The sequence below is a fragment of the Halichoerus grypus genome, chromosome 15 (genome assembly GCF_964656455.1).
Source record: "Halichoerus grypus chromosome 15, mHalGry1.hap1.1, whole genome shotgun sequence".
Classification (NCBI taxonomy): domain Eukaryota; kingdom Metazoa; phylum Chordata; class Mammalia; order Carnivora; family Phocidae; genus Halichoerus; species Halichoerus grypus.
The window spans coordinates 31,582,081-31,597,947 of record NC_135726.1 but is presented as its reverse complement, the minus strand read 5'-3'; the positions used below and the strand labels follow the sequence as shown (position 1 = coordinate 31,597,947).

The window sequence follows — 15,867 nt, the reverse complement described above, 5'->3', positions numbered from 1 at the left end:
AATTACAGTATCTCTGTTGTTAGTAAGTATTAAATGTTAAAGAAATTGGACCCCCCCCCCTTTCCTTTCAACTTTCCAAGAAAGTGCATGTAACAGTCCAATTTTTTTTGTTCCATACCTAATACAAAATAAACAAACACTATACCTGCTCTCTTGATCAAGAAGAAGCATTTGCTCTTGTAAGGAACATATGTACATTTTAATGAAAGTGATATTTCTTATCGTATATACAAGAGCATCTACATTTTCTCCACTGATGGTTGTTCAAGATGCCATAATTAGCAGCATTGTGTAATTCCAGCACACATTTTCTATTGTGAATATACCTACAAGGCAAAATGTTACGTCTCAGTTTCAACTACCAAAACAACACTTGTATTTTCTCTAAAGAATTCTGCGTGCTTATTACTGTACAGAAACTTATCAACATTGAGGACGACTCAAGTAAAAAGCACAATACAAATAGCAGTTCAAAACGGAAATGGTTAAATCTACAAAAAAAAAAAAAAAGCAGGTTGAATTTTCCAATAAAAATAAAACAAAACAAAACAAAACAAAAAAACCCAAACCTTTCAAAGAACCACATTGATCAGTCTGTACTTTCAGTCCTTCGCTTAAATTTGTTTTGAAAGATTAGACAACGTGTTTGCTGATAAAATTTTTCCAGCAGGATCAAAGTGTACATTTATATACAGACTTTATTAGAGATCTAATGCATCACTGAGGCATTGCATCAACACCAGAATTCATATTAAACCGGATATAGAAAATAAGTTAATGCCAGATTAAGACCGCCTAGCAGGGCAACTTGCGATTGCCATAAATGTTACAGCAAATTTACAGCACTCTAGTCAATTAGTATTTAGTCCAAAATACAGAAGACCAAAGTTAACGCTTGCATTCTGTTTGCAAAGCCAGGTTATATCACTAATAAATAAGCTTTCTTATAACTCTAGAAGTTGAACAAGGTACAAAAAGAATGTCTCCATAATGTTGTAGTTCATCGATCTGGGGGAACCAGGAGGGGAGGGGGAGGCAACCGTGGGTCTCTCGTTCTGAGCCAGAGTCGCTTTAACTTGTCACAATCTCTTTGCTGTCCTCCACGAAGCGGGTGAACCGGAAGTTGGTTCCGTTCTCGCTGCTGGCCATTTTCTGCAGCCCGGCCAGGGGGGCGCTGGGCTCGGAGTTCTGGAGCTTCTCCAGATTTCCCGTCAGCCCGCTAATAGGTGAGCTGCTCCCGCTGCCCAGGCTTCCAGCAATTGGAGGGATGCCCCCGTTCTGAATGACGGAGATCTCATTGGCCTTCATGGCCAGCCCGTTGGAGAGCGCCGCTGCATACTGATTCCAGAACCCCGAAGGATCCCCGCTTCCTGACCTTGCCGCCAAATCCTTCTGGAACATTTCTGGGAACTTGACAGGATTGCCTCCTAGAAATGTCATGGGGCCATCCACGGAGAGCCGCCGGCCCCGCCGCGCAGGGGTGCTATTCCACATGTGAGTGCCCATGTGTACCTGAGATGAGGCAAAGGGGGTGGGGAGGGGAAAAGGGGGAAAGAAAGAAAGAAAGAAAGGGAAAGGGAGAGAGAGGAAGGGAGAAGCTTAATAGTTGAATCTGTCTCCGCTCATACCCCAACACTCGACAGAGCAAGTGGCCTACATGTCTACTCTTATTAAGTGCCAGACGGTGGAGAAGGAATAGGGAACCGTCCACTGCGGCCGCCTCCTAATAACGTGCGCACTCTCCCCAGCCCTGGGCCGCCGTCCCTCTTCTGGGGCCAAGATGCCTGCCTTACTTACTCTTTTTTTATTACCCCTATTTAGCTTATAATGGCCTCAAGCAAGCTAGTCAGTCGCAGATAGCTCCTTTCAGGGTTAGAATTGTTATGTCCACTCTCATTGCAATGGTGAGTAGTGTATCTGACACCCTTTACCCTATAAATGTCCTTTTCAGATGGGAAGAAAGTACCCCTCACAGATTGCCCGGTGGAGGGCCCGTGCACAGAGAGGAGAGCCAGAAAGTAATTATTCACCTCGCATTACTGGCAGCAATCTCTAGAGAAATACTCTGTCAACAGAAAAATGTACACAGTAAGAACACTCAGCTGTTGCTCTAGAACCTAAGCATATTTGCTTTATTTCCAACACATATCAGTGGGAAGTGTTGTATAATCAATTATCATAATACCCATTAGCAGGGCAGTGTGACGTTATTGTTTCTGGGGACGCGAGCAACGTGCTGGACTGCACGGTTATGAAAAATAGATGCATCCGCCGAGGAGGACGGTAATTATTAAGTGATACGGGCTGCACACAGGCCACGTGGAGGTCTTTAATCAATACCCCATGGCAACGCCAGGCTGTCTTCCTGGGTAGGTAAGACAATTCATTTGGTGCACTTAGCGAGACAGCGGGGCTGGGGGCCGCTGCTTCGCTGAGGTGGACCAAATGATTCCAGGCGCTCACGCTCGGCGGGCTGCAGCCTGCCCGCCCCCCCCCCCCCGCCCCGGTCCCTGGGTCCCCGCCACTGATCCTGACCCACACACGGGGCGCCCGGGTTTCTCCGCTGTCAGCCCCACGTGGCAGGTGCCCTCGCGAGAACTCGCTCCCTGCACATCCTGCCTCTGGGGAGCTGCTGGCCCTGGGAGCATGCATCACAGATCATCAATGGCAAACCAGCAAGAGGGCTGCTGGGTGGGTGGGTGAGGGACAGACAGAGCGAGGTACCTTCAGATTGCCTTTTGTTGTGAAAGCTCTCCCACAAATAGTGCAAGCAAAGGGTTTCTCTCCAGTGTGAGTTCGCTCGTGGATCTGCAGGGCGCTCGACGAGGAGAAGGTCTTACCACACGTGTTGCAGTAATGCTGCTTGGGGGTCCTCCTGGGCAGAGCTGGGAGCAGGACTGGGGACGTGGCAGAGGAGGACAGAGGCCCAGAGGGGACGTGACTGGTGGAGGTGTCCTTGCTGTCCTGAGGAGTGACATGCACGAAGCCGTTGACCTCTGTTTTGATGAGAGATGACAATGAGTTGGCGGGGATCACCGCCGAGGTCTGATTGGGGCCGAGGTTGGAACTGGGCTCAAAGAGCTGTGATGGAAGGTCCCGCATCTGATGTGTCAACATGTGCTGCTTCAGATTACCCTTTGTGGAAAAGCCGCGATTGCAAACTGTGCAAATAAATGGTCTCTCTTTGGTATGACTTCTGTAGTGAATGTCCAAGGCACTCTGACAAGCAAAGGTTTTGCCACAAATGTCGCAAGCAGTATTTTTAAATTTACCCCGGTCTCTGAAAGGGAAGAGGATCCCCAAAGAATCTTCCTTGATGATCTTCTCTGCGTGGCTGGACGTCAGATCCAAAGCCCCACCGTTGACGGGGGTGGGAGACAGACCGTTGGCGAACTCGCTGGGTGCTGCTCTCTGGGGCTTCTCCTCCACGCTGGGGGACTTGTGGAGCTCCTGGGTGCTGCTGGGTGGGGACAGAGCCTGCATAGAAGAGGTAGACTCTGAGACGGCTGGGCTGCCAGCACTTTGGCTCTCCATATCACCACCCACCGAGGACGAGTCGTTGGTCAGGACGTCCCCCTCGACGGACCCGTTCTCCACGGACTTCAGGCTGGCCTGCAGCTGTTCTGCCAGGCCCGCATTGATCATCTTCATCTGATTTTCCAAAGCAGCGATGCTTGACATCTCCAGGGGCAAAGGCGAAGAAGATAAGCTGTCTTGGGACGCATCCGCGGACTTGGGCGTGTCGGGGATGCTGCCCTCGGGACAGTCCTCCATGTTTTCATCGGAGAAGGTGTCCAGCTCGTCGAAATTCTTCTCGTCAAAGGAGCCCGTGTCCGACTCCATGGACTCGGGGTAGCTGTCAGGGACCGGGGTGTTGGGGATCTGACCGCCCATATGCATTCGAATGTGCTGCTGCAAGACCACAGCGTTGGTGAACTTCTTCTGGCAGATGGGGCAGGAATGCTGGACGCGGAGCGGGGGCATGGCCCGATGGACACTGTAATGGGTCTTAAGGTTCCCTTTCGTGGTGAAGGCCCGGCCGCAGATCTTACACTTGAAGGGCCTCTCCCCAGTGTGCGTCCGGTAGTGCATCTTCAAGGCGCTCTGGCAACTGAGGACCCGGTGGCAGATGATACACTCATTGGGGTCAGCGGCCTTCTTGTCAATGTTCTCTACCAGCTGCTGAAGCTTGGAGGTCTCCGATGCCTGGGCCGAGTCCAAGAGTCCCCCAAAAGGAAACTTCGCCTTGAACTGCTCGGACATGAGCGGCAGCAAGGGGTTGGTGAAAGCCGCGGCACTGCCCGAGCCGCCGTCGGCCGCCGGGGAGCTCAGAGCGCCGCCACTGGCCGCCGGGGCCGAGCCGGGGGCCATGCCGCTCTCTTCGCTTTTGCCACCGGAGGGCGGCCCGGCGGACCCTTCGGCTTCGTCTGCGAGCCCACCCAGGTTTCTCGTGGCTGGCTCAGGGGCCCCGGAGTCACTTGTGACGGAGCCTGGGGGGCTGGTGGCGGAATGGCTGATGGGGATCGGGGCTGGCTCTTCGGTCTTGATGAAGGGCGTGAGGCTCGGGAGGGTCGGGGGCAACGGCAGGCCGACTGAAGTGGTCAGAGTGGGCAGGACCGGTTTGGTGTCTAGCCAGCTGGTGACCGGCTTTTCCGGAGGAATGGACATGCCGTACGGGATGCCGGTACTCGTGGGGATATTGTCCAGATGCTCAGGCACGGGATAGGGGTTCATCTGGATATGAGGGTATTTCTCTTTGTGGCGCTGAAAGTGGACTTTGAGGTTCCCCTTGGTGGAGAACCTGTTCCCGCAGATGTTGCACTTGAAGGGCCTCTCTCCGGTGTGGGAGCGCAGGTGGATCTGCAAGGCACTGTCGCTCCCGAAGACCTTCGCGCAGAACCTGCACTTGTGTTTGAAGAACGCCTCGTCCGACGTGCTTTTCGCTTCGAAGGCGGTGACATTTGGTGGCTTGCTTTTTCTTTGCTGGGCCAAGGCAGACAAGGAGTTTAAATCCTCCGCAGTTGTTCCGATGTTGGGCAAAGGGCTGGGGAAAACCGAGTTAGCGGGGGCCGGCTGAGGTAGAAGTGGATTAGATGCAGGACTCAATAAACTGCTTATTGCAAAAGCTGGTGAGGACGCTGCCGAGGCTGCCGGGTGGCTGGCGTGCGCAGCGCCAGCGCTCGAAGCCACTTTTTCCGAGGCCGGGGTGGTAACCGCTGCCGCCAGAATGTTAATGTTGGGGGAAGAGCCGCTGTTGGGGGGAACGATGGTGTGGCCAGAGCTGCTCTGAGGTAGCTGGATGGGGGGGAGCTGTTTCACACCGCTGATGCTGGCAGATTGGCTGGCGAGGCTCTGTGCTAATCCAGCTGCTGCAGCCAGCTGCTGAGATAAATGGGAGCTGAGTGTGGACAAGGGGTTGGCAGATGTCCGTAAAGTACCTTGAGAAGGACTCGAAGATGTTGGCAAGTCTGCGCTCTGGGAAGCCAACAGCAGGATTTGGTGACGGATCTGTTCGATGAGCTGCAGCTGGTGGATCTGCTGCTGCTGCAGGGCCAGGAGCTGCTCCATGAGGGCGGGGACGGCCAGCTTGCCCCCCGAGGCCCCGCTGCACCTCGCTTCCTGGGAGAACTGGGCCACGGCCACCTTGGTGCTCTGCAGGTTCTCGATGATGACGTTGCTGTTGATCACCGAGAAGTTGCCCAGTGTCGTCAGGTCCCCGAGTTGAGGTAGAGAGGTTGTGATCGCTGAGGTACCTGTGGAGGGGCCGCCGCTGCAGCCTGGCGGCGGGGGGCCGCCACCGCCACCACCGCCGCCGCCCCCCGGAGCGCCACCGCCACCTTTGTTAGCCCCCGGGGCCTCCACCTCCATGGACTCCTCCCTGTGGCGGCCGCGGTGTTCCGAAAGGTCGCTGCAGTCGGCCTGATCTGTTTTGTGAACGGGGTCATTCATTTGTTCATCGGGATGCTCGGGAGGGGGGGTGGGAGAGAAGGTTTCGGGTGGGCTGGCTGGGCTTTCATTGACGATTAAAACTAATTGATTTTTAGTACAGTTCTTCTTGTGGAGCAGAAGATCTGATAATTCAAAGAACTCGGCGCAGCACCGGCCACAGACGTGGGCATCCTTGCTCTTCGTGGTGCGATTGGGTTGACCTTTCTCTGCGTCTCCTGCGAACATCAAAAGGTGCAGCGTTAGAAAGGGGGCCGGGACGCACAGGGTCACCCACGACTTCAAAACAAGAAAGAGGGTGATCAATCGTTTTCTGTCTTCCAAACTCAAAACTCTTGCCCCCGAAAACCAGTCGATATCACCTAAGGACGTTCATAATTACATGTTGAGGGTGTGGAGGAATTCCTATCAATCTGGTATCTCAGAGAGCCATGGTCTTCAGATAATCCATCAAAATATAAAATACTACGAACTGAAGACATTGGTGCATAATGAAATTCCATAGCGAAATATTGATTTCCAATATTTTATACACCTTATTGTCTACTCATCCAGAGAGGGTCCAGCAACCATTCTGAGGACTTATTAGTCTCTTGAGTTTCTGTCAACCTTATTCATTTTCAACTGATTCAAAGATATCTGTGACAGTTTGTTCTGTCACTAAACTAATTTGTAGTCATTCAGGTTCCAATCAGTTGTTGACGGGTGGGGGGGGGTGGGGGGAGTGGGGGATGCATATCGCCGAGCAGAAGACTGACAACTTAAAAATCACCTCCAGCCCCTACCTAGAACCTGAGCTAAGGCTGATCGGTGACAAACACACTTTTGCCACATCAGTAACAAATCCTCCAGACTGCTCAAGACTCCGCTGAATACAAACAAGAAAGCAACACACACACACACACACACACACACACACACACACACACCAAAGAGAAAGGCAAGGATCATAATCCATTACAAGGCCTGCCTGGCACCTATATATCACCCCATGGCATGTTTATTTTTAAAATTAAAAAATGCAACCTTGGCTACCATTCCACTATTCAAGGAATATATGCCACTATGCTCCAAATGGCAACATTATGCCTCTAAATATTTCATCAAAAGAGCTCTTTATATCTATAAAAACTGGCACAAGATTTACATTTCTGATTCAACATCAACTTCTAGAAGGATGTGCAGTTAAGGGGAAGGGAAGAAATAATTCTTGGTTTAGAGTTTGGAAAGGCTGTGCAATTCTCCTTGTCTGAATGCCTTTAAAAACAGTTTGCTCTTAACTGTTATCAATTGTTTAACAGATTGTCCTGAACCTTTCATTATAAAAATCCCTTTATTTCATGTTTGTTTCCACTGGTTGCTCAGATTTCTTCTCGCTAAGATCCATTTGTAAATTAAACATAAAAATCTCCAACTCCAAGCTAACATCCTATTGAAAGACAGGATGGAGCCCCATTGTTTGCCCAGCATGGGGAACACCAACTTCTGTTGTACAAATGGTGTGTGGTCATCTCCGAAGGCTGTGAAAAAAAAAAAAAACTGTTTAATTCAAGGATTACCTCCCTGCATGCTTTTCTGCAGAACTGAATCAGATAATAGTTAGTTTCCATGACTTCCAAATTGAATCTCCCAGAAAACTTGCAGGGGGAAAAAAAAAAAGAAAAGAAAACTAATTGCAAATATGAATAAATACAAATTCAAAATGTTGCTTTTTCGGTAAACTTAAGAGTCAACTCCAAAGAGCCAGCCATTTGCCTTTTCGTAGTAAACATCCAAAAAAGCTTGAGTACTTTTGCATTCCAGAAAATATAATTAATGCCTAAATACTAACTTCTGGAAATTACTTTAACTCTTTTTGCCTTGAGTGATGCCCAAGTTGATGAGAACCCCCGGTGAAGTATGCCAAATGTATGCACACTTTATTCAGTGGGAGTGTTATTTGAGTAGCTAAGTTATACTTAACAAGCTAGCTTTTCTAATACCCATCTTTTAATCTTCACAAGGGTATAGAGCAAAATGCATTAACAATACCAAACAAATCTTAGCTGTAGCAGAAAATACCAATAATGATTCAGTTTTAATTTAATGTTTAATCATCCTAATTGGCACCGGATTCCTGTGCACATTCAAGGTGCTGTTTTAAGCACTTTCTGTCTCTCTCCCTGCCTTAAAATAATGTAAACAAAATATTAAACGAAATTCGCTAAAGTTATGTTGCTTAACTTGGGACAAAAATAATGTGACAAAAATTCTGTTTAAAGCTTCTTATTTTGACAACCAATTTTAAATGATGCATCCATTTCAGATGCTTATTTTAAACTAGGAAATGCAATTCCTAATATATTCAACAGAAATGTTATTTCTTTCTCTTTGCACATTTCCATATGTAATGGTTATGTTTCCATCTACTTTTACAGCCAATTATGAAGGAACAAAAGCTATTCTGTTTGTTCACACATTTTCAACAAAATGCATTAAAACTATTATGTCAGCATGTTCTATTAAGCTCTGCATTCAGTGGAAAATACTTTTCAACCAGCTCACATTTATCAAAACATAAAGCCACTTTAAAACACAGTTTTGCTTGGTCAGCTGGGCTTAGACAAATAATGACAGATTCAGAACTAAATAACTAGCAAGGGAAATCAGAAAACTGACTTCATCAATTGTACACATTACAATGTAGTTGCTTCAAATATTTAGCACATCTGTGTTCACGATTAAAGGGCATTTTAATTCTTTATAACTTGCAAACATCTGATATTCTCATAATATATCGACAAAATAAAAAGAAGGTCACTTTACAGGATTTAGCTGATTATTACTTTCCTGGGCTCGAATTCTGGCATTTGCACTGCTTCAAGACTCACTTGAGAATTTTCAAGTTTTTCAACCTGAACATTTTTAGATTTAGGATTGTGCTAACTGGACGGAAAATGTAGATGCTTAAAAATAAATACCTGCTTGCTTCTAAGAAAGAGACTGTGTTCAAAAGCTGCCCGTGTTTTAGCTTGGAATTTCACAACATTTTAATAAGCTGACATTTGATCTCACTGGAGAGTCGATTAATTTAATCTCCTGATGTTTATGAACACCAAAAAAAAAAAAAATTCCAGTATCTATTTTGATTTATTTCAAAAGCAGGTGTCGCTCTACTGTAAATAGCTCTTAACTTTATATCTGTCTGCATTCTGAACTGAACTGCAATGAAGAAGCTCAACAACAACAAAGACAAAGCATGAGGACTAGTTTGAATCTTTAACTACCAGAAGGAATATTTTAAGTTGTAATAAGATACACACACACACAAACATGCTCTAATTCATTTTTTGACCGTCTGCTATCTTGTTTCTCAATAATCTGTTAACACAAGATTGCAACTGGTGACCCCATTATAGTAAATACAGTTGCCTTGCTCCCTGTACTAGGGTGAAAGTAACATTCCAGTTCCTTTTCTATGGCGTTTGCATACAAATTGATTTTATAATCCAAGTCAGGCAGGAACGTTTGAGAAGTAGTGGTTTGCTAAGTTTGTACACACAAAAAGATAGCTGGAATTTTTCCAGGATTTTTTTTTGTTTTTTTTTTTGTTTTTTTTTTTTTAGAGGATAAGGTGGTGAACTTACAGTTCCATCCAATTTATACAAAAATCCCAGATGTTTTAGGTCTTGTACTATTTAGGTGCTTGACACCCAATTCAAATTTGTCAGTTTTTCATCATCTCAACCTAACATTGCAGAATAGGAGGCAGAAAATTGAAGTGTTCCAGTAGATCTGTCTACTGTGAAAACAAAAATAAAACTATGCCCCACACAGCAAGGTTTGGCCAGCCAGGAAAAAAACCAAACCAAACCAAACCAAACCAAACAACCCTATTCTACCACATTTAGTTTTCTTTTTTGGAGCTCTTCAGAAAGATCCTTCACTTTACTTTCCACTACCTTACGATCACATTAACATTTTTAATAGAACATCGCACACGATTGTGATTTTGGAGCCTATAATTTTTACAGGCTGTTCCTTCCCGTAGACTAATTTAGAAAGGCCATCACCAACATTTTTGATTGATTGGTCTTTATCTTTTTATTATTAATATACATATATATGTTGTGTGTTTTTTTTTTTTTGCCCAGACCTGGGAAAAACCTAAATCTGAATGTCCAGCTTAAGATTCCAAAGAAATTTTAAACACTCCAACGTGTGCCCTGCATACTCTCTGTAATAATGTCTTAAGTTTCCCTCTATGTGATATGCAACCAAATGACACATCAGTGGCCCGCTTCAATTCCCTCCGTGTTCTGGCCAGGATTAGTGTATTCTCGAGTGGAAGAATACAAGCAAAATCTCTGGAAAAAAATAACAACACGGACAAGACACTCCTTTTAAAGCAGGGATACAAACCCACCTAATGCACACAATAAATGAAAGGGGGAAAATGTCTTCCCCTTGGATGAATCAAACTGAACACTAGATGGGGTTCCAGTTGCAAGGGTTTGTTCAAAAACTTCTTTGTGGCTTTTCCTATTCCAGTGACGCGTAAAAAGAGAGACTCCTTAAGGCGAGATCTAAACTTTGACTACATAAACATTGGCAAAGGCACAAGAAACTAAATCCCTGTTGTTTGAGGGTAAAACTGAGCTATGGGGACTACCTGTCAATCTTCCCCTTTGGGGGTCTGGCATCTGAGGGTGACAGGGGAATAAGGTTAGGAAAAGAAGCCAAGCTGATAAGGTGAAACTAAAATAAACTACCAACTTCCTGCTAAGTGACTAGCAAGACTCAATTTGGGGGTCACTGGGAAGATACTGAAGGACATACTATGATCTGGACCTTGTCACCTTTTCATGGGAGGAGACTAGCAAAGGTTAAAACAGCTCGACACATTTAGCTTTTCTAAAGCCTGGCACACACACTTTTTGTGTGTGTGTGTGGGGGGAGGGGTGTTGGGGCTTTAGGTAATTTACCGTCTCTGCTAAACTGCTAAATTCCTTCAGTTTTGGTAAGCTACGAAAATTCTGGAAGATGGGGCGAGCAGTAAACCACGCGATGTCTTAGAAACACCAAATTAAGACGGCAGGAGGACTTTGTTCTGGTTACTACAGAGAGCTGGGCTTTGAACCATTTCAAAAAACTTAGCAGACTGGGACTCTGCCGCTTGCTCGCTCGGGTTCCCACTAAGTTCTCCCTGTGAGAAATGTGGGTTTCTGCCTTCTAAAAGGCTCCTGGTAAAGATGACTTGCTACCTGCAGACGTAGAAAGAAATGAAAGTCCCCAAAGAATAACCTATAAATTGGCACTTGTCTCTACAAACCATAGGACAAACTTGATGCACCAGAAACCATGAGACCCTCACTATCACAAATTCACTTTTGCATCTACTCTCATGCCCAACTCTACTTTGCTTGTTGGTATGTTTGTTTTTAATGTTTTAGAAAGTATTTGCAGCCCGAAGCAAATCCCCCCAAAACAGTTTGCGTTCTCTCATCCAGAATCTTCCATTATGCCACAAACTTAGAATAGGCCTGATTAAACATGAATTCTTTCCAACTGCCTTATCGTGCAGGTGTCGGTTTTTCAAAAAAAAGCAATTAATTATAGTTCTCTCTAACCTTTTGGGCCCAGAAATCAATGTGTTGCCATTAAGCTGCTCACAATGAGTAAATTACTTTGGTAAATAAGAGAATTTCATTATTAATATAAATAAGAGGAATGTTTATGATACTTTATATGAGTCAATGTTTTATCTCGAGTTCGTGATGTTTTTATCGCTCTTCCAATATTATCTTTTCCTTGAAAAAGCTGAGCACCAAAATACTTTAATAAATGAATGGAGTCTGAATGGTCCATCCCTCAATCTTCACACACACACACACACCTCTGAAACCCAGAGCTTAGTAAAGAACCCACATAGAAAATCATCAGATTCTAATATTCCCCTTCCTCAGAATTATTCATCCCGGTAAATAATTTTTCCAATGGCAGTCATCTTTCTACAAATAATCTGAGACTTGTTGAATACCATTTAAGAGACAAGTAATATGTGCCATAATCTTGGTTTCATAAGAAATAGAAAAATTTCCCAGTTTAATGTAGGGGGTTCCTGGTATTACAGCTGAATTAAAATATGAACATCGGAAGACTGACCAAATAATCTTGTTTTCTTGAACTTGGTCTGAGGGAGTTATCCGTGTGGCTGTTTAGCATGGCTCTGGTTTTCTTTGTATGCACGTGCACACACACACACACACACACACACACACAAACACACATGCAGGACACACAGCACAACAGCCCTGGCTGCTCTCAGCCTGAGTCTCTGCTTCTGGGCTCCTGTGACTGGGGGCCCACAAACTTTTCTAGGTCCGGCTCTAGGTAGAAATCAGCACGTGTGAGGTGCAAGCCTATGTCAAAGGCACCAACTAGATTTAATTCGGTTTGCTCGAGGTTTCATGGACCATATTTTCCGACCATTTTGAGATATAAGAAAAAGTAACACATTGTTTGAGTGAGGCACTGTCTTCTAAAAATGTAATAACCTTTATATACGTGGGGGGGAAAAAACCCAAAACAAAACCCAAAAAAGAAAAAAAGCCCCAAACCCCAACAACTCGGTGAAGTGTGTGTGTTCTGTGTCGGGGGATGCATGGAGATTGCTGAATTCCTTGCAGAAAAGGTGGCGACTTTTTAAAGGTTACTTTGAGATAGGTCACGTATTCTCCAGCCCGTCTCCCCACTACTCTCAAATAAAAAGATGGGGCGTGTGGAAGGCCCTCCTGTAAGGCAAACGCTGAGGAGGATTAGTTGTGTACTAATATTATTACAACATACTAAATCCTGTAACCCTATTACAAAATCTACCCTCTAGGCAGCTTCCCCCAAACTTATTGTTCAACCATGTAAAAACAGTCATAACCTAAAACCATTACCACGGAAGAAAAAGAGGGGGTGGGGAGAGGTGAGAAAGAACTGGGAGGAAAAGTGCTGGCCATGGTGCCCCTAACACTTTACTGCTTCTTAGGACAATGAACCAGCTTTAGGGGAGAAAAAAAAAAAGGGAAGAAAAAAGAAAGAGAGGGAGGAAGAAAGAAAGAAAGGAAACTTGATTCAGTGACTTAATTAACTTACCTCAAAGCTCAAATAAACTAAAAAAAAAAAAAAAAAAGTCCTAATAAATAATAATGGTAAGAGGTAGTGAACTCCTTTTATGCTATCGCTTTATGAGAAGCCTTAACTATTAAAAATTCCGGATTCAGAAGGCGACAGGAGAAAGGCAAAGATCTGGCAGGCATCATTTCTCCGCGAAGCCAGAGTCCTTTTTCTCCTTTTTGAAAATGTATGAAATCAGTACAAATTGACAAAAAAATTTTAAAAACCCCAACAAAACAACAAAAAAAAGACAAAACAAACCCCGAAAAACTCTTTTCTTCTCCTCCCGTTTGGTTTTTCCTACACAAATTGGGAACTTTAACAGTGTTCGGGGTGGAAGGTCTCACCAGAAACTTTAGGGAAGATGGGTGTAGGGGCGAGAAGCAGAAGAAACCAGCTGAGAAAACCCGGAAAAATATTCGGAGCTGTTCCTGCGGCCTGGGGTAATTTCACCCCGATTTATCTCACGTCCCCGGTTTGGCCCGGAGTGGAAAGCGGGGTTCGGGGGCTCTTCTCAGCAGACTGAGAAATCGCAGAGACTCTGGGTAAGGCTGGAAGCTCGAAAAAGTACTGGGGTGGGGGGGGCAAATATTGTAAACTATTTTCTTAATCGGTCTCAGTTCTCCCCAATTTCTTACAGGGACCCCCCACGCCAGGAGTCCCGTTTCCCGACAGCCGGGGTGACGGGAGTAGGAGTCCCTTGGCTTCTCTGCCTGGGCTCTGCGCGGCTCCCCGCGCCCCAGCTCTACAGAGAAGCAGGCCTCTAGGGAAGGAGCCCGGGGACCGTGGGGCCCGGGTGGCCGCAGTTTAGTGGACAGAGGTGCCGATCTAAGGGCACGCTTCTGAGCCCTGTCGGGGTCCAGTTCCCTCCTCCATACCCCCAAATGCTGCCCAGGGCTTGAGCATTTCGAAGGGCATCCGGAGCCGCGGAGACCCCGCCGGGGTTGCCCTCGTCCTTCCCGCAGCCGAGAGGCAAGCATCGTGCCGGGGACCGACCCAGGCGCCGCTCCTTCGCCTAGGGCGCTGGGCCTGGCAGCTCGGAGGCCCCTAAAGTGAACCACCTTCAGGGACAAGGAGGGATTCGAGGTGTCCTCCCTGCGTACCCCAAATCCCCTGCCGGGACCTCTCCTACTCTCGGCCTCGGCGCCCTCACACAAACTTTGTTCTAGACTTGTTCATTCCCATCGGGACCCCGCAGTTGTCGCCTCCATCCGAGAAAGCGAGTGTCTCTGTTTCGGGAGGGAGGTTCTCCTCTGGCTAGAGAGCCCCCCCCCCCAGCCCTGGAAAAAGACCCTCACGATTCCTGGAAGCACGGCGTACCACGATCCTCAGCGGACGCACACCCAATGTAAAGATTTCTCGGGGGCGAGGGGTGGGGTGCATGTATTTGGAGAAAAGATGCGGGGATAAACTTGGGTAGCCGGACCCCAACACTGTTCCCGGTCCGCCTGCACTGTGTCTCGGAAGCAACCAGCAGCAAAGAGCACTCTCCGCCCCTGCTGCGACCCCGGCGTGTCGGGCACCGGCGCCGCGACACAGGTCCCCGTCTTCTGGCAGCTCTGAACCCCTAAAGGCACCCCATTCCCCCGCGCGGGCCCAGGTGGAGTGTGAGCGCTTGTGGGGGGCGCGGCACAGGGGGCTCCCCCACGCTGGGAGTTCAGCCCGGAGCACCAAGTAAACTTCCTTCCCGCAGGCAGCAGGGCCGGCGCGGCGGAGGCCGGCCCAGGGGCCCCCCGCACGGCGCGGGAAGCGCGAGAGGCCCCGGGCGGCCGACCTCCGCCCGGCCCGCGTCCCGCCGGCCACCCGGGCCCCGGCCGCCGCTCCCCGGAAAAGCCGGGCCGGAGGAGCCGGGCCCGCGTGCCCGCTCTCCTCCTCCCCCCCGCGCCCGGGAGGACCCAACAACTCCGGAAAGATTCTGCCGGGAGAAGTGTTTGCTCTCCCCAGGCCAGGGGGGAAGCCTAGCGCAGGCAAATTGGAAAATTAAAAAGGAAAAAAAAAAAAAAAGAAAGAAAAGAAAGACAGAAAGAAAGAAAGAAAGAAAGAAAGGAAGAAATACGCCGAGTGGGAAAGGCGAGTGGGGACCCGGCGGTGGCGGCGGCCGGGGCGGTGGGCGCGGGGGCCAGCCGCGTGTGCGTGGGTCCGGGTGTGCGTGAGTGTGAGTGCGTGTGTGTGCGTGTGTGTGTCCGCGGCGCGGGCCGGAGCACTCACCATCTCGCCGGGGGAGCGAGGCCACTTCGGGGTCGGATTGGAAATGTTGAGGCTTCGCTTGCTTCCTCCGCGACATGCTGGCTCAAACATCAGCTGGGGCAGAATAAAAAATTACTAAAAAAAAATCTTCTCAAAATTACGGAAATCGAGCGGCGGCGGCGGCGGCGGCTCCCCCCGCCCGCCGGCCCGCCCGCCCCCTCCCCGGCTCCCCGGCCCCGGGCGCAGCGCGCATGTGTCCTGCTATAATTATGATTATCAATAATGCATTGCGATTAATCATAGAGGGGCTCTTTGAAAGGCGATTGGCACCGGGCCAGCGCTATTCAAACCCGCTCGCCTTAATCAATTAGTTCGTGATTTGCTGCAGACCCCTGTCTCTCCGCGCGCTGGCCCAATAAGCCGGCCGCGGGGCTGGCTCTGCGCGCCGCGCCGCCCGACACTGGGTTAACCCTCTTCGCGACCGCCCGGGACTCCGCGGCCCGGCCGCCGCGGGCCTTCCTCTTCGCCTCTGCGCGCCCGGCGCCCTGGCCTGCCCCCCCCCGGTCCCCCCCCCATCCCGGGCTGGGC

The 15,867-nt window shown here is 48.2% G+C and overlaps 1 protein-coding gene across 1 annotated transcript; it reads right to left on the bottom strand.

Moving 5' to 3' along the window:
- Positions 1-991: 991 nt before the first annotated feature.
- On the bottom strand, positions 992-15,777 carry SALL1 (spalt like transcription factor 1). The gene is made up of 3 exons (XM_036102004.2): positions 15,301-15,777; positions 2,725-6,164; positions 992-1,512 (listed from the first exon to the last, which is right to left on the bottom strand). Exons 1-3 carry the CDS (start codon positions 15,374-15,376, stop codon positions 1,072-1,074), a joined length of 3,957 nt encoding a protein of 1,318 aa, XP_035957897.2. The 5' UTR covers positions 15,377-15,777; the 3' UTR covers positions 992-1,071.
- Positions 15,778-15,867: the final 90 nt, after the last annotated feature.

Excerpts from the sequence above, each read along its gene's own strand:
- SALL1 (XM_036102004.2), bottom strand. The coding sequence starts at position 15,376 with ATGTCGCGGAGGAAGCAAGCGAAGCCTCAACATTTCCAATCCGACCCC. Across the intron at positions 6,165-15,300 it reads CTCGCTCCCCCGGCGAGATG|GAGACGCAGAGAAAGGTCAA; the intron begins GTGAGTGCTCCG and ends TGATGTTCGCAG. Across the intron at positions 1,513-2,724 it reads CAACAAAAGGCAATCTGAAG|GTACACATGGGCACTCACAT; the intron begins GTACCTCGCTCT and ends GCCTCATCTCAG.